General features: G+C 31.7%; 13 protein-coding genes across 13 annotated transcripts, besides 3 other annotated features; 7 read left to right on the forward strand and 6 right to left on the reverse strand.

Annotated features, from left to right (window-relative positions):
• Nucleotides 1-163: 163 nt before the first annotated feature.
• TVAGG3_0230060 (vault protein inter-alpha-trypsin domain-containing protein) lies at nt 164-1,096 on the reverse strand (the record flags this gene model as incomplete). The annotated part of the gene is made up of 1 exon (XM_001319903.2): nt 164-1,096. The coding sequence occupies one exon, from the start codon at nt 1,094-1,096 to the stop codon at nt 164-166; it is 933 nt and encodes a 310-aa protein (XP_001319938.2).
• A 544-nt stretch (nt 1,097-1,640) lies between these two features.
• Nucleotides 1,641-2,021, reverse strand: TVAGG3_0230070 (vault protein inter-alpha-trypsin domain-containing protein; the record flags this gene model as incomplete). The annotated part of the gene is made up of 1 exon (XM_001319905.1): nt 1,641-2,021. The coding sequence occupies one exon, from the start codon at nt 2,019-2,021 to the stop codon at nt 1,641-1,643; it is 381 nt and encodes a 126-aa protein (XP_001319940.1).
• Nucleotides 2,022-4,482: 2,461 nt separating this feature from the next.
• On the forward strand, nt 4,483-4,689 carry TVAGG3_0230080 (uncharacterized protein; the record flags this gene model as incomplete). The annotated part of the gene is made up of 1 exon (XM_051227315.1): nt 4,483-4,689. The coding sequence occupies one exon, from the start codon at nt 4,483-4,485 to the stop codon at nt 4,687-4,689; it is 207 nt and encodes a 68-aa protein (XP_051112301.1).
• Nucleotides 4,690-5,152: 463 nt separating this feature from the next.
• TVAGG3_0230090 (protein of unknown function (DUF3447)) lies at nt 5,153-5,785 on the forward strand (the record flags this gene model as incomplete). Its single annotated transcript, XM_001319906.1, has 1 exon — nt 5,153-5,785. One exon carries the CDS (start codon nt 5,153-5,155, stop codon nt 5,783-5,785), a length of 633 nt encoding a protein of 210 aa, XP_001319941.1.
• Nucleotides 5,786-5,844: 59 nt separating this feature from the next.
• Nucleotides 5,845-6,684, forward strand: TVAGG3_0230100 (ATP binding; the record flags this gene model as incomplete). The annotated part of the gene is made up of 1 exon (XM_001319907.1): nt 5,845-6,684. The coding sequence occupies one exon, from the start codon at nt 5,845-5,847 to the stop codon at nt 6,682-6,684; it is 840 nt and encodes a 279-aa protein (XP_001319942.1).
• Nucleotides 6,685-7,032: 348 nt separating this feature from the next.
• TVAGG3_0230110 (uncharacterized protein) lies at nt 7,033-8,651 on the forward strand (the record flags this gene model as incomplete). The annotated part of the gene is made up of 1 exon (XM_001319908.1): nt 7,034-8,650. The coding sequence occupies one exon, from the start codon at nt 7,034-7,036 to the stop codon at nt 8,648-8,650; it is 1,617 nt and encodes a 538-aa protein (XP_001319943.1).
• A 217-nt stretch (nt 8,652-8,868) lies between these two features.
• Nucleotides 8,869-8,913: a mobile genetic element.
• Nucleotides 8,869-8,913: a terminal%2Cinverted (terminal inverted repeat of LTR286 transposon ID:TVAGG3_0230120).
• A 23-nt stretch (nt 8,914-8,936) lies between these two features.
• TVAGG3_0230130 (uncharacterized protein) lies at nt 8,937-9,560 on the reverse strand (the record flags this gene model as incomplete). Its single annotated transcript, XM_001319909.1, has 1 exon — nt 8,937-9,560. One exon carries the CDS (start codon nt 9,558-9,560, stop codon nt 8,937-8,939), a length of 624 nt encoding a protein of 207 aa, XP_001319944.1.
• A 353-nt stretch (nt 9,561-9,913) lies between these two features.
• On the reverse strand, nt 9,914-11,593 carry TVAGG3_0230140 (uncharacterized protein; the record flags this gene model as incomplete). The annotated part of the gene is made up of 1 exon (XM_001319910.1): nt 9,914-11,593. One exon carries the CDS (start codon nt 11,591-11,593, stop codon nt 9,914-9,916), a length of 1,680 nt encoding a protein of 559 aa, XP_001319945.1.
• Nucleotides 11,594-11,825: 232 nt separating this feature from the next.
• Nucleotides 11,826-12,609, forward strand: TVAGG3_0230150 (uncharacterized protein; the record flags this gene model as incomplete). Its single annotated transcript, XM_001319911.1, has 1 exon — nt 11,854-12,597. The coding sequence occupies one exon, from the start codon at nt 11,854-11,856 to the stop codon at nt 12,595-12,597; it is 744 nt and encodes a 247-aa protein (XP_001319946.1).
• A 28-nt stretch (nt 12,610-12,637) lies between these two features.
• TVAGG3_0230160 (uncharacterized protein) lies at nt 12,638-13,246 on the reverse strand (the record flags this gene model as incomplete). Its single annotated transcript, XM_001319912.2, has 1 exon — nt 12,732-13,232. The coding sequence occupies one exon, from the start codon at nt 13,230-13,232 to the stop codon at nt 12,732-12,734; it is 501 nt and encodes a 166-aa protein (XP_001319947.1).
• Nucleotides 13,247-13,509: 263 nt separating this feature from the next.
• Nucleotides 13,510-14,604: a mobile genetic element.
• A 9-nt stretch (nt 14,605-14,613) lies between these two features.
• Nucleotides 14,614-15,994, forward strand: TVAGG3_0230180 (Ankyrin repeat family; the record flags this gene model as incomplete). Its single annotated transcript, XM_051227316.1, has 1 exon — nt 15,144-15,959. The coding sequence occupies one exon, from the start codon at nt 15,144-15,146 to the stop codon at nt 15,957-15,959; it is 816 nt and encodes a 271-aa protein (XP_051112302.1).
• Nucleotides 15,995-16,084: 90 nt separating this feature from the next.
• On the reverse strand, nt 16,085-17,866 carry TVAGG3_0230190 (uncharacterized protein; the record flags this gene model as incomplete). The annotated part of the gene is made up of 1 exon (XM_001319915.1): nt 16,085-17,866. The coding sequence occupies one exon, from the start codon at nt 17,864-17,866 to the stop codon at nt 16,085-16,087; it is 1,782 nt and encodes a 593-aa protein (XP_001319950.1).
• A 386-nt stretch (nt 17,867-18,252) lies between these two features.
• TVAGG3_0230200 (pectin lyase-like family) lies at nt 18,253-19,656 on the forward strand (the record flags this gene model as incomplete). Its single annotated transcript, XM_001319916.1, has 1 exon — nt 18,269-19,513. One exon carries the CDS (start codon nt 18,269-18,271, stop codon nt 19,511-19,513), a length of 1,245 nt encoding a protein of 414 aa, XP_001319951.1.
• Nucleotides 19,657-19,889: the final 233 nt, after the last annotated feature.

Genomic DNA, 19,889 nt, shown 5'->3' on the forward strand with positions numbered 1-19,889 from the left:
GAGATTGAATTAATGTAAATTATTCAAAAGGATTGTCTCATGAAACATTCAGTGAAAGAATGAGATATTCTATGTTTGTGTATATTATAACTCACACGTGTCTCATAAATAAAGTTTAATATGAAAAAAAAATAGTGAAATTGTTTTATTAAAACAATAAGTTTCAAATGAATTTGTTGATGATAGAGTTCCAATCAACTCTATTGTCTTGCTTCATAAGGAATGAAAGTGCTTTCTTGATAATGAGTGAGAATTCGGATAGATGATCTTTGAATACCTTTCGGATGAATGCGATTGCTGCAACTGTTGATGCAACTTTGTGGCCATATTTAGTTTCAATTATTTCATCAACACCATTGAAATCATCCCAAGAACCATCAACCTTTTGCTTACGAATCTGTTCTTCTGGTGAATTTGATGGTCGGCTTGAATATCTCGCGATCATTACATCACTATCATCCATAGCATGTTGCTTCATCATTTGACGAGCTGCGTATTGAGGAGGTGCTGGAGCTGTATATTGAGACACTCCAGACATCATTTGTTGCATCATTTGATTAGCGTCGTATTGAGGAGGTGCTGGAGTTGTGTATTGAGAAGCTCCAGACATCATTTGTTGCATCATTTGATTAGCTAAATGAGGAGGTACCATAGCAGCACCGCATGGAGGAGGTGGAGGAGGAGCTCCAAATCCCATACCACCGCCAGGTTGAGACATACCACGCATCATTGGCTTAGCATTGAATTGTTTAGGAGGTGCAGCATAGCAGCCCTGCGGTGCTATACCTCTGAAGCATCTCTTAGGTGGAGCCATTGCACAGCATTGGATCAATGGAGGAGCAGGTTGTCCTCTTTCTTCATGAGATTCATAGTCAACACCAACGTATGATGTGTATTTGCAAAGAACACCAGATGCAAGAGATAAGTCAATGCATTTCTTCTTGATGCTTTCATCATTTTTAAGAAGAAGTTGTGATTTGTAGTCTTCAATAATGTAGCGACTGAATAGTTGGCGAAGACCTTTGTTGTCATCAAGACGAGAAACAGGAATAACGATGTCAACTTGATCGTGAAGAAGAGCTCTGTGGGTTCTCATTCATATTATCGTTATCGCCAATGATAGCATAATTGCCGCCACTCTTTCTCGCCATGCCTTTGATCAATCCTGGATCAGCACCAGAACCAAGACCAATTGAGAAAATGCGGTTTGTTGACCTGTTCTTCTGTGCTGTTGCGCAGATAATGTCGGAATTGTCGACTTCGCCATCTGTCAAGAAGAAGATCTGTTTAACAAATCCTTCAGATGCTTGAAGGTCAGAAACATGTTGAAGAGGTGCTAAGATATTTGTACCACCCATGTTAGCACTGATGTTATCAAGAAGATTCATGGCATTAGCAACATTCTCATCAGTGTAATCGCATGGAGGAAGAACTGTTTCGAAATGAGATCCGAATTCGAGAATTGAAAATCTGCAACCAACTGGAAGAGATTGAATGAATAAGCGCATACATTTAATAGCATTATTAATGCATCGGCCAGACATTGAACCAGAGCAATCAAAAATGAAGTAGAATTCAGAATTCGAATCAATTGGACCTTCGAAGAATGAATATGTAGTGATAGCAATGTAGCCATCACTTTAAATGGCAATATTCTTATCTTCGTCTTTGATATGGGTCTCAATAACAATTGCGTCTTTTGCTGGTGGATTATTTGTGACAAATGTGGCGTTGTGAGCATCTTTGACGTCTTTGGTGCCATCAACAGATACTTTAAGGTCTTGTATATCTCTCTGTGTTTTGATTGTAGTTGCGAAATGGAATGATTCTGGATTGTCTGAGTAGTCGCTGGTAACTGCGCCATTCTGGTACCTGTGTGTTAGTGGGAACTTGTAGTAGTAGCCGTTCTCGTTGATGTCGGCAAAGAATGAGACTTTAAGGTGAATTTCGGCTGTTTTGCCAGCAGGAAGATTGCCGAGATGGAAACTGCTAAGACCATTGCCAATGTCTTCACCAAGCATAGCATGATGGCCGGCGTTCTTTGCTTCTTCGAATTCTTTCTTAGCCTCTTCTTTTACACGAAGTTGAGGCCGAATCTCCTTACCATCAACAATGAAAAGAGAATCATATGTGCAGAATTGTGGTTCGTTTGGGAAACAGTATGTGATGTCAGTGTTTTGACCTGTAGTATTCGTGAAAACTTGTTTAATTGTATAAGAAAGGAATGTATCTTGCTGGATACCATCAATACTTACTGATGAGTATGTTAGTTTTGATTCTTTCTGGGAGAACTATTCTTCCAATCATTTGACAAAAATGAATTCACTTAAATTTTTTATCGTAAATTTATTCAAAATTTTTCTTTATATTTTACCATCAATCTTGATTAAAAAATTTTAAGCTATGCTGCAAGGGTATAGACAATTTTAACATATTTTTCCGGACTTTTCAGAGAATTGAGCGCAGGCTCAATTCTCTGAAACAGTCCGAAGAAATATGAAAGTCTGTCATAGCTTTCAATGATTAGCTCGATTTTAACGGAACCTTAAAATCGAGCATTGAAAAGTCTAGACAGACTTTTTTTTGAAACTCAATTTTTCATTCAAAAATTTTTGATCAATTTTTTTCAAAGAAATGGTAAATTGTGATTGCCAGAAGACATTTTTTATTCAATCTCCATTCAAAGCATATTTCTAAAACATGTTTACAAGACATATTTGCTCTTAGTTAACTCATATTAAAATAGACTTATTCATAAAGGCGACGGAATTTATGAATAGGGTACCCTATTTATGAACGGTTAGAATTTGGAAAAACCGTCGCAAGTATGAAAACCCTAGATATGGAAAAACCGTCAAAAGTATGAACAGGTAGGTGATCGGAATCTTCATATTTTTTATTTGGAATTTCCAAACAAAAGTTGTTTCGAAATTCCAATCAATTTGGAATTTATAAATTCCAATGTTTATTCATAAATAAGTTGACAAGTGTGGATAACCCTTTATTTGTCAAATGGAAAAAGAAATTAGAAATTAAGTGGTTTTAAAGTATATTAGACACATGTATTGGTATTACTATTTTTGAATATTTTGAGAGAAAATCCCTAAAAAGCGAGAAAATCTAAGACGGTTTGAGAAAATATATAAACTATTGAAAATTTGAATTAAACTTCTAATTTGGAAAAAAGAAATTTGGAAAGAAGAAAATTCAAAAATCGAGATTTAGACTCAGCATCAAATGGAGAACAAAATGTTTCTTCATATGAAGGAAAAAAATTTTCTTGTGAAGAAATAGAGTTTTTAAAATTTTATTGTATGTAATGAAATAAACAAATATTAAAATTATTTTTTGATAACAAGAAAATTCCCAATAGAAAATATTTGAGAGAAAGAAAAAAAGAAAATTGAAAAATATTACTCTCCTTTATATTTCATGAGATTTTAAATTTATTCTCATAAAATTGACAATTTTATACGTTTAGATGAAAATAAGTGATTTTGGTTGAAATAGAAATTATTATTTGCTTACAGCTATCAAATAGATTTTTGCTATTTTGATTAAAATTTGTTAATCAAATTAATAAATTTTTTCTAAATATCTTAAATATCTGGATCACTCACATATACAATGAATTGAACGATAAAAATAATACAAACTCAACTAAGTTTCCTGTCTTTCAACTAAAAAAAATTATGCAAATTAAATTAAATTGTTTATTCAAATATAAAACAAAGATGAAGTAATTACAGTTATCATAAACTTTATGAATAACTCTGTAATTGGTTCAGATTTTCGTAAAAATATTTTTATTAATATCGATAAGAATACGTTTACCTACTATCACAACATATCGATAAACAAGAGTAGAGTGATTTTTATCATCAAAACTTTTTAAAAACTGTAAGCTGGAAGGAAAAATCTTGTTTTTTCTGAGTTAGTTGTAGAACTATTGATGCACGAGTTATCATTGTGATGTAGAAGGATGTCAATGTACTGACTGAAGGATATGAAGTGAATTGAATTTCATTGCATTTCAATTTGATCAAAATTTGTTGAAATGATATGAATGTGTCAACATCTGTATCACTCTCTTTCACTCCTTCCCTATTCTTTCGAGAACGAAGCTAGCTCAGCTTTCGCTGAGCGAATTGACACTTTTGATGCCCTAAACGTACATGCTCTCAAATTTATCGAAAAAATTATACCACCTAAACTAGTATATTCGTATTTTAAATATGATATTATCCTTAGAATCCACACTAGAATATATTTAAATCAACTTTTTAAAAAGTTCGAATCCTGCGCGTCTCACTTTTTAAATTTTCGAAAAGGAAAATTATATTCTCCTAAAATGAAAACAATTTTCCGAATTGACATCCTTACTTAATTAGCACATATATACGTCATATTCAATTTGCTCATTATGAATTTATTATCATGAACTTAATTTATAAAAAAATAAACGATCACAAAAGGAGTCAAATGTTGCCCTCAGCGAGGAAAGATGGAAAAAAGCGGCAGCAGGATACCCTTTGCAAACTCCTTGCCGAAACTAAATACCAAGTCTTCAACATCACAAATGCGGCAAATACCTTTTATGATACAGGTATCAGAGTATTATTTCTTCTACTGGTTGATTTTGATTTTCAGGATATCTTAAGATTCTTCCATGATTTGGAAACAAGTTAATGAATCTTTTGACATGATTGAAAGACAATGAAAGGTAGTGCAAACTTAATGATTGTTTCTTTATGCATAACGCTTCGGATGAACTCTCATATGCATATCGCTTCGGTAGAAGTTTAGTCAGATGAACGATCCACATACACATACATTATATATACACCTGACTTAATATCTCATATTTTCAAATTGTCTTTCAATCATGTCAAAAGATTCATTAATTTTTGTTACAAATTAAAATTTACGACTTTTCTAACAATTTTTAAATGACTAAACAAGTCACTCATCTAATTGTCTTTCATTCATGTCAAGTCGTAAATTTTAATTTGTAACAAAATATTAGGTTTGCACTACCTTTCATTATATAAATTTTCAATAAGGAATTATCTAATTCATGTGACATTATATATACACCTGACTTAATATTTTGTTACAAATTAAAATTTACGACTTTTCTAACAATTTTTAAATGACTAAACAAGTCACTCATCTAAATAGATACAGCGAATTTAGAAGTGATTATAATTACCATATAGAGATATACAATGCGTTATATCAGTTAAAAACGGTAAGCGAAGAAGAATTAAACTCAATTTACAAAAAGATCAAAAACAAACTGATTGATTCAAAGAAATATTTCCCCAAATGTATAATAAGAGACATTTTACAGATAATTCCTTATAATAACCGCTACACAAAGTCATATTTGAAACTTGCGAAACTCATATCAGATGATTATCAAGTAATAGAAGTCAATAATATCCCAACTATTTCTAACTACCTGTTTTACAAAGAATACGGAATTAAACTGGATAAATCTAGCGATTTCGGAAAAATGACTCAAGATGATCTAGATATTCATGCAAAGTTTCCACTTTTCAAGTCTATTATGGATAATGACTTAGGGGTATTCATATCATTCACAGAAAGAGAAGGATTTGATGAAAACAAAAAACTTGTAAGCAATTTATATCCAGATTCTGGTAAAGGATATTCATTACTTGAATTATGCTGTTATCATGGAGCAGTTGATTGTTTCAAGTTCTTAAGAACGAAATATGACTCAGAAATAACTCAAACGTGTTTACAATTGTCATTTTAGGAAGAAATCAAGAGATCTTGATTGAATGTTTGAAATATCAAAAACCAGATAAAAAATGCATGAAATATGCAATTATTTCACATAATATTGATTTTGTCACATTTTTGAAGAATGAACACTATATAATGATCAAATTAGAACACTATGCAGAATATAATAATCTTGAATCATTTTTAGTTTATTTTGATAAAGCAACAAATTTGAACGAGTGCCTTGTGTATTCATTAAGGTTTTATATTCCATCTCTTCCAATCATGATCATTTCTTTTGGTGCATATATTAATGCAGAAGTTAATTCTCAAGGAACGGCTCTCATAAATGCATGTAATAATAATGATACGGAGATGGCTGAAATTATTCTTTCAGCTGGAGCAAATCCTAATAAAAGAGCACCCAATAGTTATAGTTCTATTTGCTGGGGAGGAACAGCTCTTCATTTGGCAGCAGCAAATAATAATAAAGAAATTGTAGAACTTCTTCTTTCACATGGAGCAGATGTCAATGCAGAAGATACGAGGAAATGGACAGCTCTTCATTATGCAGCAATTAATTCTAAAGAAATAGTTGAACTTCTTCTATCACACGGTTTAAAAATTGATGTACAAGATGAAAACGGTGAAACAGCTCTTCATCAGGCTGCATATAATAATAGTAAAGAAATTGCCCAAGTTCTCCTTTTTCATGGTGCAAATATCCATGAAAAAGATCAAGAAGGAAGAACACCCCTTCATCACACAGCCTTTAATAATAGTAAAGAAACTGCCACAGTTCTCCTTCTACATGGTGCAAATATCAATGAAATAGATAAAATGGGAAGAACAGCTCTTTATATTGCGAAATATTATAATCGAAAAGAAATTGTAGAACTTTTCCTTTCACATAGTGCTAATCTCAAATAACTATAGTAAATGAACTGAATATAGCATTCATTTGAGATTGGGGACTAGATCACTGTACATGGACTTGATTCATATCCATGTATACGTGAAAAGACAGAGTCAGATAAATGCTATGTTTACAATTATTAATAAAAATATCAATTTTTTCATAGGGAAAAATATTCTTCGAACTCATTATTAATTTTTTTTTGAAAGGATTTTTCTCAAAGTAGAGGAGAGGAGTAGGATAAGGAGATTTAACATATAAAATGAGTTTCTTAGATATGCAAATAATTATTTTTATTGTTGTCAAAAAATTGCGCTCCACGCCGATAATTTATATAAAAATTTCAAAATGTATACGTTTAAAATGAATCATGAGAAACTCAGCTCACCTACAGAAAGGAAACTTATATTTGATGATGATGCCGAAGACAATGACCAAGTGAAGCAGTTTAAAGAAGAATATCAAAAACTTGAAGCATCTATTAAAGAAAAATCACGCAAAAAATCTCGATTGAATGCAGCTGTACGTGATCTTAATTCCAAACTAGAAAGTATGAAAAAGGCTAACAAAATACAGAAAATTCAGCAAAACGAAATAGAAAAATCATTACGTATAAGAAGAAAGAAATTCGAAGAAAACAATTCCTCTTATGAAAAAGCAAAAGATCAATACATAGCAAGCTCGAAAAAGGCTGAACGTGTGAAAACTATTATAGAAAAGATTAAGACAGAATTGCAAAAAGCAAAGATTTTAATTGAGAGTGAAGAATCGAAACTCAGAGAGATAAGGCCATGTGTTGTTGATTATGGTCTACTACAGACTAATATTCAACTTATGAAACAGCGGATAGATAACAAAAGAGAAATTCTTAAACAAAGAAACATAGATTTTTCTGAAGCACAACAAAAAATGCAGCAATTAGTATCAGATGAGCAAAAATACATTAATTCTAAGAATACACTCGAAGAAAATTTAGATGATTTAGATGCAAGAAGGCACCAAACCCAGCAAATCTTAACTGATCCTATTGACAATCTTGATTATGAAGAGTCTATTGTTGCAGATGCCGAAAGAGATGCAAATGAAACCGAACAAAGACATAACCAAATTCAATCTGACGATGGACAACAAATTATTGATAAGATTCTTGAAGAAATTGTTGCTTTAGAAAAAGATAATAGTGTTCGCCGAGAAGGGCTTGAATCAAAGCAAAAACAACTTGATGCATTTAAAGAAAGTTATGCAAAAAATCCTATTGTCAGTCCAATGCCATCTAAATCACCAGAAATCAAATATAAGTCCCAGCCATTATCTATTGCCGAAGCTCAGGAGCAAGTTGAGAAATTAAGTGCTCAATTGGAAGCAAAACTTCAATCTGTTGAAGATGAAGAAAGGGCTATTGATGACCTTGTGAAAAACAACATTCTAAAGAGAAAAGAAATCGATGAAAAGTACAAGGCAAAACTAGAAAAGCTCAATCAACTCCAAACACTCAAAAATACTACAGAAGCTTTGATATTTTCAGTATCAGAGTTGATGGCTAAAAATGATCATTTGGTGGAGATTTCTGATAGAAATCAAAAATCAATAGATGAAATCAATCACAGGAATGCAAATGCAGAACGTGATAGGAACACAAACAATAAATTCTCACTTGAATTGCAGAAACTTCGTCAAGGACTCAAAGATAAAGAAGAAGAAAGAAGAGCAATGGACGAAATGCTCGCCGAACTTAAGAAGCAAATTGAACAGAGTGAAAAAGATTACACTCAATTGGAAGCTTCATTGAAGATGAAAGAAGAAGAGGCTGCTAAGATCGAAGAAAATATGAAAGAAATTACAAGTAAACTCGAAAATGCAAATCAACGAGCCGCCGAACAAAAGAAACTTCTTGATGAATTCATTGAAGCACATCCATATATTAATAGGGATCCAAATGACATGATCGGTCAACTTGCACAGCTTGTTTCGGCAGCTTAAATATACACTATTATTTATCTTTATTATGTTAAATTACTTTTGTGTTATTAACTTACATTCTTTTTTATTTCTTCATAAATTAATTAAGAATTATGAAACCATGAAGCTTACTTTAACATTAGCATATAGATGCAATTTCAATTTACAAGAAAATGTTGTTCCCATAAGAAAAATTCATTTATTTAAAAGGACTAAGAAATTGTGAACTTAAGGAGATATATTTTAAAAGAAATACTGATTTTTAAAAAATCAAAATGGAATAATAACAACAGACATTAAAAATTTATTACATTTGAGCAGAATCAATAATAATTTTGGATAAAATATCATCAACTTGAGTTTCTAATTCTTGATATCTTTTTTCAGAAATTGGAACTGGTGCAAGTTCATACGGTTGCTTAGGAGCTTGGAAACTGACAGTTGTTCCACCTGTCCTAGCGTTTGTAACTAAAGCACCAACAGATCTTTCTGAAATATTTGTTGTAGTTGAAGGGAAATCAGATATTGAATTTGATTTAGGAGTAGAAAAGCTATCAAGAGAATTCGGTTGTCCAGATGCTGAAGTATTAACATCAATGGTACATCTGAATTTTGTATTATAAGTGCAATTTGAAAGTAATATCTCGACATTTTGTACTTTTTCGTGAAATACTGTAGTGCAGTCGATTTCCGCAATTCCATATCGCGTAAAATCTTTGCCACTTGCATCTTCGAACCTGAAAGAAAGTCTAAGAGGATGTGGATGCTTATCGGTGGCAACAGCAGCAATCATACACTTAATCTCTGCAGGTTCTGTCCAATTTGCAGTATTGTTCGTAATATTGACACTCTTAGAAGTGTATTCGCTGCGATCTTGTTTAATTTTAACGAATATTGGGGTTCCATGTGGTGGAATATCTATGAGGGACATATTCTTCAGTGTCACATATACTTTCTTTAAGTTTTTATTGCGAGAAAACATATTTTATAAAACAAATAAAAGTGACGATGCAAAAATAATGTATTTTGCCGCTGTCAAGCGATTAATTTGTTCAGCAAGTAGTGGATGTATGAACTTATATTAGGATGTAGTTAGCTCCTGCTCACGACATTCGTATTAAAGCCATTTGTTAATCAAATATTTTGAAATTATTTTTGATATGAGCATAAGTTTATACGAGTAATGCACTTTATTCTGTAATACAAACGGATTTGCAATATAAATAAATTCAAAACAAGAAAATAAAAATAATAAAAACAAAAATAATGATTAAAAACCATAAATTAATCAGTTTCCATGAATGCAATGTTACCTGTATCTGTTAATATGCTAGATGTAACTTCGCCAACACTGATATCATTCAAAGCACTTTGTAACTTAGAATCTATTTCAGAATCATCATCATCGGAGATTCCTTCAATTAATCTGTTAATAGCACTTGTATCAATGCTCGAAGCATCGTTTCCAAGTGAAGATGATGCATTTGATGGAGAAGAAACGTTAGATGGTGAATAAGTACTAGATACACTTGGCAATTCTCCATCATCGCTATCAGATTGTAGCATTGAAGTGAGATCCAATGCAGAAAATTCTTCAACGTCGCTTGGCAATGCAAATATTGGACCAAGAGGTGGTAATTCAATTCCTTTCTTTTGTGGTTTGGCAGGTTGTGGCTTCGGTTGTTGATTTTGTGGTTGCTTTGGTTGTTGAATTTGATCAAATTCATTGACAACAAGAGGAGGCTCTGGAGTTAGTTGTGTAATGAGATTTTGCATGCTTGTATTTGTTTGCCGTTGTCTCAAATCGGATTTTTGAGGATTTGGCTTTACATCATATGTTTCTCTTACAATTGTTTCAAGTTGAAGATTTTGCTTTTGTGGTTTAGGAGCTGGCGATAATGGTTTTTGCATATCACTATTAGAATCCTCTATTCTTAGGGATGGAGGATATTCAAATTCTGGTCTTTCAACAGAATCTGGGTTTCCAATACGAATTGGGGCCTTTTCTGGAACTGGATTAGAAACTGATGGTCCTGGAGTAATGTAAAGAGGTGTTTCTGGTTTAGAAGGTGGCTGAACAGGATCAATTGTTGGACCTGGTTTACTAACGAGAGTTCTGAGTGATATCCTTCCTTGTGTTTGCGTTCCATTATCAACTGTTTCAAGAGAATCACATTGAACTGTAACTGTGGCAAGTTGCCTTTCTTTTGTAATTGATTGTGAAGGAATATCTGCTTTTGGAGTAGATGATGGTGTTGATGGCTTCTGTCTCTGACTATTATCAATATCAGGTGCATCTCTGAGAATTTGGTTGACAAACTGCAAAAGTAGATCTCCTAAAGCTTCTTCAGAAGGAACTGATGATGCTGTTAGTGGAGCATCATTGATTATGCTTTGAATAAGCTCCATGCATCGAGCTTCGTATTGTGGAAGAAGCGCTTCTGTATTTGTAGCTTCATTTCGTTTTCGAGTTTCTTTTGTGTTAGTTGCTTGAGTATTATAAGTAATAACAGGTTTAGTATTCTGAGCTTCGAAAATTTGGATTGGAAAGTTGTATGTTGTCGTTAACTGGTTTCTATAACTTTGAGTATCGCGATCACAAAGAGTGACTGGTGGTTTTTGCGGTATTTTAGGCTTTTCTTCTTCTGGTTCTTTGGATTTCTTCTTTTCTGCTTCATCTTGTGAAGGCTTAGAGATTTTTGAAAAGATATATTGGTTAGAAAATGAAAGTGTTCTTTGTCTGACAGGATAATTATCTTCTGAAGGCTCTTCGTATAATTCTGATTCGTCTATTTTGTATTTTTGATTAATTCGTTCAAGCTGATCTTGGGGAATATCTAATCTTTGAGGTAGAAATTGACTGAGAAAGTCATTACCACTATCGATAGCTATCTCACGCCGCACTTTTAGATCATTAAGAGATGATACAAGATCTTGTATAATAGGTTTATAATTCTTACTCATTTTGTATGATTTTTTGCACGTTTAGAAATTTTGAATACTCTGAAAATCAAAATCAATCATTTATTTTAACACGGTAAATATGTTTTCAGTATCACTTGTATTTCACAGTAAAATTTATGATTTATATCAAGAATTGATTCAATTCGTAGATTTATGAGGTCTTTTTACTTTGGAAAACATTGCCTTTTTCAAGAATATTAAAATGTGAAGTTATCAAACTATTTAGTATCTTGTTTCATTGGTCGCATTCAAAATTTTAGATGACAGCATTCCAGAAGATGAAAGACGGATTAGAGTTCCTTAAGCATGCAGGAACACAAGAAGTATTTCAAGTAATGAATAACTTTCCTCAGTACCCATTTTTCTTTTTAATTGAGGTACTTTGGAGCTGCCACGGAGTTAAAAAATCAATATCCACCAAGAAATCAGAGAATGATAGCATGCTTAATAGAATTTTACAGCTCATACTATGCTTTTTAGTTTCTTTAGTTATGACTTTTGCAGGACGCGAGCTTTCAGCACAAGTTTTCCATAAGACCTCACCAATATCATCAAAACCAATCCTAATCCCAATTTTTTGCGGCGTTTACGCGTTAATGTTTTTGACACCTTACGATATCTTCTTCAAAATTTCAAGCTTATTGTATTACTTCACAGCCTTATTCCAAGGCATTAATGAAATGAGAATATTTTTAAGAATTATCGAGTGGTCAAAAAAGAAAGATTTTATATACACAAATACTTCATTTGGTCTCTACTTTGGCATTTTAATTGTAGAGTTCAAGTATATTGTAGAATTATGCATGAGAAAGTTTTATCATGGAAAAAGAACAAGCATTACAACATTCTGGCAGATAACAAAGAATGCTCTGATTGTATTTACTTATTATATTGCAATCAATTACGGAGAAATCTCGAAAGAAAACAGAAATCTTAAAATACCAGAAATTCTTATGGGTTTAGCAATGGGAATTCTCAACGCTTCTGCTATTCTTAGTGATTAAATGTATTTTTATGCTTTTTTTATAAATAATTTTTAAAATATTTGTACAATAATTAAAAGTTTAAATTAAACTTTGAGTATAAATCAATATATTAAACAGTCACGAGTTGGTTTATTGCAGCAACCTTATTGCAATTACTCAAAATCAAGTGATTCAATAAGGATACTTCCTTTTGAATTTGTAAAATGAAGAACCAATTCATCATCTGAGTAGCGATCTAAGAATTTACCATCTTTATCAACTGGAGCATTAGTTTTTTTCATTGTTTTTTGATTTAGATGATAGGCATCAAAACTATCAAAGTTTCCTTTGACATTACCTTTTCCAATACTTGGAACATCCAAAAATTTAATATGAACGTTTATATCTGAATATGGGAAAAATAATATTGAATTACCAGCTGGTGGCTGCATTTGTGATTCAGATCCCTTCTTCTCTATCTTTGTTATTAAGAATTTAATATTCTTTCCTAAAAATGGAATCGAATTTTTAAGATTTGAATTTATTTTGGCAATAGTTGCTTCATCTTTGTTGTTTAATGCAGACTTAATGTCATTAATAGTTTTTGATAATTCTGATTCACCTTGTGGTTCACTATTTTTAAATATTGAAAAAGTAATCAGGAATGAAAGCATTTGAATGCTCGTTTATTTTTTTTTATCCACAAATCTTCAGATTTTAAAATTAATTGAATCATTCAAATATGACACACATGAACTATTTATTTTCAGTTTTATTATCAAATTTCATTATTGATTTATGTAATTTTAATTCGAATTCATTATTTCAGATGTTCATTCTCAGGCATTAGGCACTGTTATCTTTACTTTATATAATAATCATATTGTCAACACTAGATATTGTCTGTTTGTAACTTCTGCAGTTAAACTCGCTTAAAAAGTGACAAATTAAGGGTCCACTGTAAAAATTGAAAGTCTCTCAAAATTGAGAGGCGATTTGCAAATAATCGTTATCGTCATTTTTCGAAAATACACTTTTCCTAGTGTTCTGATTAATATTATGTGAATACAACAATGAAACATATGTTTCAATAAGATGGTAATATATTCTATCACTTCAAATCTCATAAAAATTGCAAAATCAGTGAGTTTTATAAGAACATGATTTTTTCGAATTTTTTCGCTTTTGGATGCGTGTTTTGAAAAATAGATATTTTCGAATTTTAATTTTATCTTAAGTATAAGTTTTATATTAGGAATTTTTTTGACCTATTTCCAATCATTAATTCCAATGTTTTTCAAGGAATTTAATTGAGAAGAAATTAGGAATTTCGCTTTAATGCCATTACAAACTAATATTATGATGCATAATATATATATTTATTGAGGCTAATGCCAGGATATCTTGCATTTAAAAAAAATTCAAAGAATTGACAATTGGATAGCATAAATTTAATTCCCTGGACAAAGTATTATTGTTTATATATTCAAACCATTATCCTTAGTTTAGATATGTTGGCCAAAAATTTTCGTGTTATTTTTTGTGTTTAAGCATAAATTATGTATTTACTTATGAAAAATAAGCATTTTATTCATTATCATAAAGATATACCATAACAATTGATAAATTTTTTTTAAAAAAATTGTGTATTTTAGTGGGTATTATTCTGGATAATGCCAATTTTTACAAGATTTAATATTAACCATATCAATAGTCGACTCAATGTAAAAATTTAGATATTATTTTTTCATTAATCAAACTTTGATAAATTTTAGTATAATGAATGATTTTGTTTCGTGTATGATACAGAAATGAAAAGCTTAATTAATATCATTTTGCATTTTTTAAAGGATGTTAGAGTACATCTACATTAAAAAATCAGATTTGAACTGCGATACTGCATCAAATTGATGCATATCTGATAAGGATCTCAAAAGAGTAAAGTTAATTTTTTTGTGTTTTTTTAAGTTTTGGGCCTTAGTAAAACACCATCTCGAGCAATATTTTTGGGATGACGATAGACCTTATTTGGCCTTACAGTGAACCCTTAACGGATTTTTAGGGAAAAATTCTTCAAAAAAATGAGCTCAAGCTATGAAGAAGAGGATTTTAGTGGTGAAGTATTGGATGTAGACCAGTATCTTGACCAACTTCCTGATCATGAGAATGCTGAAGTCATCAAAGAAATTATTCGTCAAAATCAGCAATCAATGAAACGTAGAAATGAAGCTATTAAGTTTTTAAAGCAGCATTGTCTCTCTAGGAAGCAAAAAATCCATGTTTACAAACAGGAGCTCAAAGAAAGAAATGATGCTATTGAAACTCGCGATCAGTTAATTGAGAAAAAACATGAAAAAATTCACGCACAGGCCGAAAAGATCAAAAACCTCGAGAAGGAATTACATGAACTTAAAAGTGAGAATTCAGATCTTGCCACAAAGGCAAATTCCACAGGATTACAACTCCAAATTAAACAACTTGAATTTCAAGAAGCTTTGAAAGATAAACTTATTGCACAACTTACAGCTCAGCTTACAGCGTGCCAAGAAGCCGTATATAACGATAGAGTAAAGATTTATAATGCTATGAACAAAGAGCCCGAATCAACAGTTGAGCCACCAGAAGATTTCATCGAAAATATACATCTTGCCGCAAAGAAAGGAGATTTGAAGTCATTAGAGTACTTGATTGATAGATTTCCAGATGCTATTAACGCAATTTCAGAAAAACCAAAACGTACCGCTTTACATTTCGCAGTTGAAGCAGGACAAACAGAAGTTGTTGAATGGCTTGCAGATAATGGCGCAGACTTAAACGCTCTTGACGCCAGCTCTGAGTCACCCTTGCATATTGCTAGTAGGTGTGGTTTCCCGGCTATCGTTCAATTGCTTATTAAGAAGAATGCTTTGATTGATATCATGGATGCCGCTGGCGAGACTCCATTATATTCAGCAATCAAGGCGAAGAAACTCGATGTTGTTCAGATTTTGATTGCCGGAGGTGCTGATATTGCTAATCGCAATAAGAGGCAATTAACTCCAATTCACTGTGCAGCTGAAATTGATAGCACTGACATTATGTCGGAAATTATCAAGGCTGGCGCAGATGTTAATATTTATACTAATACTGGCATCACTCCGCTTTCAATGGCTGCTCAATTTTCAAATTCAATGGTCTTGAAGCTTCTTCTCGACAAGAAGGCTGATCCAAACATTATTGGACCTAAGAACTACACACCTCTCCACTTCGCAGCTCAAAATAATGATAAGATTTCTATTGGATTACTTCTTGCCGGTGGTGCAAAGCCAGACATGAAGACATTAGATGATAAAACACCGATTGACCTTGCTACAAGTACTGAAATCAAATCATTGCTTAAGAAGGCAGTCAAAACTGAATAATTTGGGTTATTTTGGGATTATTGTACGAAATTTAATAAACATCAATGAATTACAATTCTGTTTTTCATACCTTGATTTCAACCAATAACATTTGTAAAAAAATTATTAAATTTAATATTTAACATTTATAACAAACAATTTATTTCTGGGAGGAATGCATTCCATCTATCTAAAAGCATTTGATCCTCCCCATTTGGTCTAAGCGTCCGCCAATTTATTAATTCTAATTGAATCTTAGTTGTTAATTCATCAATCTCATTAAACTCTTGTGCAATCTTGGACTCAGGAACTCTATCTTTCTCCCTCCTTCTCAAGGCAAGAAGTTGGTTGAGTTTTCCAAAAAGATCTTTCTTTTTCTCCATCCTATCAAATCTTTCTGCATTCTTAGCTCTTCTCTCTTTGCGTTCATTTGTTAACTCTGTAACTAATTGTAATAAGTCAGGATTTACTTCTTTCCTAACAATATCATGGAAATTATCGATCCTTTCACTCTGTTTCGAAAAGATTTTTTCAAGTTTGATTTGATATGATCGAACTTTAGCAAACAATAAACCGTTTTCACGTGTGATTCTCGCAATCTCTGTCTTCAAAACTTCTGATTGTTGTGTTAGTTTATTGATTTCGCATTTCAGATTCTCTTCTGCTTTAACTTGTCTCATTGAAGCAATTTGAGCAGAGATTCTAACTCCTCGATCTTTATTGAAATACATGTTACACAAAACACAATCATTTTTAGATTCTTTTGGTTTTTCTTCTTGAGTTTCTTCTTTGTGGGATTCAAGATCATTGATCTTTTGCGTGTATTCTTCAGCCTTTTTCTCTTTTTCGTTGATTATTTTATTCAAATTTTCATTGTAATCAGTATAATATTTTATTTCTTTTGCAACTTTTTCTTTTTCTTCAGTGAGAATCTTCAACTTCTCTGTTGCTGTTTTTGTTCTTGCTTCCATTGTTTGATCGAAGTCATCAATTTTTGTTTTCAACTGATCCATGATTTTTTCAACATTTGGAAAGGTTGTTGGATCTAAAGTAAGTGTTTCTGGATTTGATCCTGTAATTACAACAGCATTTTCAGTGTTTTGCTGTTTGACATCAAGTTTCATATATTGAGTAGATAGTTCTGATATTTTCTTGGTAATTTGAACATGTTCATTATGAAGAAGTATATATTGTTCATTAAATTTATATGATTTATCTAAATCTTCTTTCAGCTTAGCTTTAATTTCATCAATAATAGACTCATTTTGCTTTTCTAGTTGATTCTTATAATTGGAAAGTTCTTCAACCTTTTCTTTGATCTTTTGAGACTGATCTTGAATTTTTTTAATTTTATTGTCTGAGTATTGCATTGCACTATGTAAATCGGCTATTTCAAGTTCAATTTTATCGATATCACCAGTGTATTTAGTAATTCTTTCTTCTCTTTGATGCATGAGATTATTTAATGCAATGTGATTAGGTAAGTCTGAATATTTGTTGGTAAATATAGTTTGCTTCTGCCCTAGTTTGACTTCACGAGATTCTAATTTTTCTATATATGCCTGATATTCATGAATTTTCTCATCATATAAAATCATCTTTTCTTTTGTATTTTGTAGTTGTTGAATTAGCTTGTTACGTGAAATAATAAGTGATTCAGCCTCATCGTGAATATTCTTTAATGTAACAGAATATGTATTCTGAAATCCACCCATATCTTTTCGTAGTTCTTTCTCTTTTGCATCATTCTTCAACTCGTTAAACTTTATTCGTGATTTTATATGTTCTTCGTAAGAAATAATTTTATCAACTTGAGATTGTAACTCTGAAAGCTGTTGGTCCACAGCAACATGAACATTAAAACGTTTTTTGATCTGAGTACCTCCTTTGTTGATAGTTTGAGTGATTGAACGCTCAAACTTCGACATCTATTTATCAAAATCTCTAAACGTGCACAAAATTTACTCCTTGAATCAATCAAATTTAAATGAAATATCATTATTCATTCAAACCAAAATCAATAATTCATCACCAAAAATTAACATATTTCATGATTTTGGATGATTTTGAATCGAATTTTATCTCAAGTCATGAGCTAAATAGTTAATTATCTAGCTTAAGCTTTATTAACTTGAAATGTACTGGATACATAATCATTTACGCTCAAATTAAAATAAATTGATATGAATTGTGTTGATATCAATGCTTATGCTTGAAAAATCGTCTGAAATGATTCTATTCCTTGCATACCGAAGATATGGTAGTTCATTTAACTAAGTTACTGTATTTTATTATTCATTTGAATTGAGTGTCAAAAAATATCATAAAAAATGTTATTGAATTTTACTATTCAGCATCTGGCTTTACAAAAGTACAGCGGCCAATCGCCTATTTTCAATATAGGCAACCGTGGTAACTGTGTATTTAAAGCTTTATCAATAAACAAAATTACTTCAAATTTCATTTATTCAAATCAAAAGTTTCAAAGATTAGAAATACTGAACTCGAAATTTTCACATAGCCTTAAGTCTGTTGTTAGCTTAAATAGAGATGATACCATTAATAACACAAAATTTCATGATGCCCTTGCCCTAGATCAAGATACTATTGTAAAGAATTGTGTTTTCGATTCATGCACATCAGAAGCTAAAGGCAGTGCTATTTCCTCCGAAGGTCGTAGACTTACAGTAGATTTTTGCCTTTTCCAAGGTTGCGAAGCTGTATCTAATGGTGGCGCTATTTACATACAGTCAGTTGGATTTTTAGTTAAAAAAAGTTGTTTTGCAAATTGTACAACTTCTTCTTTTGGACAAGCGATTTACCACACAGATGGAAAGAATCTCGGCGAAACTGATACAGTTAAAGATACAATATTCTACAGATGCTCTCTTAAGCAATATCTTCGAAATGCAGCAGCATTATTTTCAATGACTGGTAAAATGGCATATACATATAATAACTGTACAAAATGTGAGTGCAAGAAGAATGGTGCTTGCATAACTTTCTTAAATTCAGAACCAGAAATTATTTCTCATTCTACCTTTGCATTTAGCAGCGCTCCATCTGTTATTGATATATCTCATTGCCAAACAAGTATTAAAATTCATTACTGCAATTTCCTTTCCAACGTTGCCACTGAAAAATCTGCATTAGTAGTTGTAAGCGCAGAAACCATGATTTCGGAGTGTTACATGGAAAAGAACTCATCTCCTTTTGCAGATAGATCAGTAGGACAGCCATATCAAGTAGTTATCTTTAATTGTACTTATGATTCGCTTGGAACACCATTAACAAATGATGTTGTTTACAGAGCTGGTAAAAACATCGAAGTAGATGATTCTCCGCTCATGATTACTCTTCGCGGACAAAATCATTGTTATACTCATCCTGAAGATTCATTTTTCCGAGGTTTCAATCTTAATGTGTTCTTTATGGTATGCGGTACAATCATACTTACTCATATTCTTATTATTCATACTAATTTCATCTTCAGATTGTTCTCAAGAATTATCTCAGGAGATGAAAGGCAGAAGAAGAGACGTAGAGCAGCAAAGAAGCGTAACGAAATGGAATAAAGCTTTGTATGAAAGAGAATTATAAACGGGCAATTATTTAATGTAAAATATAATATTTGTTGACATTTTTTAAAGTTTTTTATGATAACATCATAATGAAAAGCATTCAGATCTTTTTGATGTACGTATACTGAATATTTTATGTCATTTTTGAATAGCAAATTTCTGAATATCGTTGATATTGTTAATGTTCTATGAATATACTAATAATCTGTAAGGTGTTACCTTTAATTCTAGTTGAGTACTTGGTGTTGAGAGGCGCTACTCACGATTTTCACCAAATTTTAATTCTATCATACTAAATTTTAGTCCTTTAAATTAGCTGAATAGGAAAATCAAATTAAGAAACTAATAACCACAATATAATGCAAAAATT

This window comes from Trichomonas vaginalis, chromosome IV, assembly GCF_026262505.1.
Source record: "Trichomonas vaginalis G3 chromosome IV, whole genome shotgun sequence".
NCBI classification, from domain to species: domain Eukaryota; phylum Parabasalia; order Trichomonadida; family Trichomonadidae; genus Trichomonas; species Trichomonas vaginalis.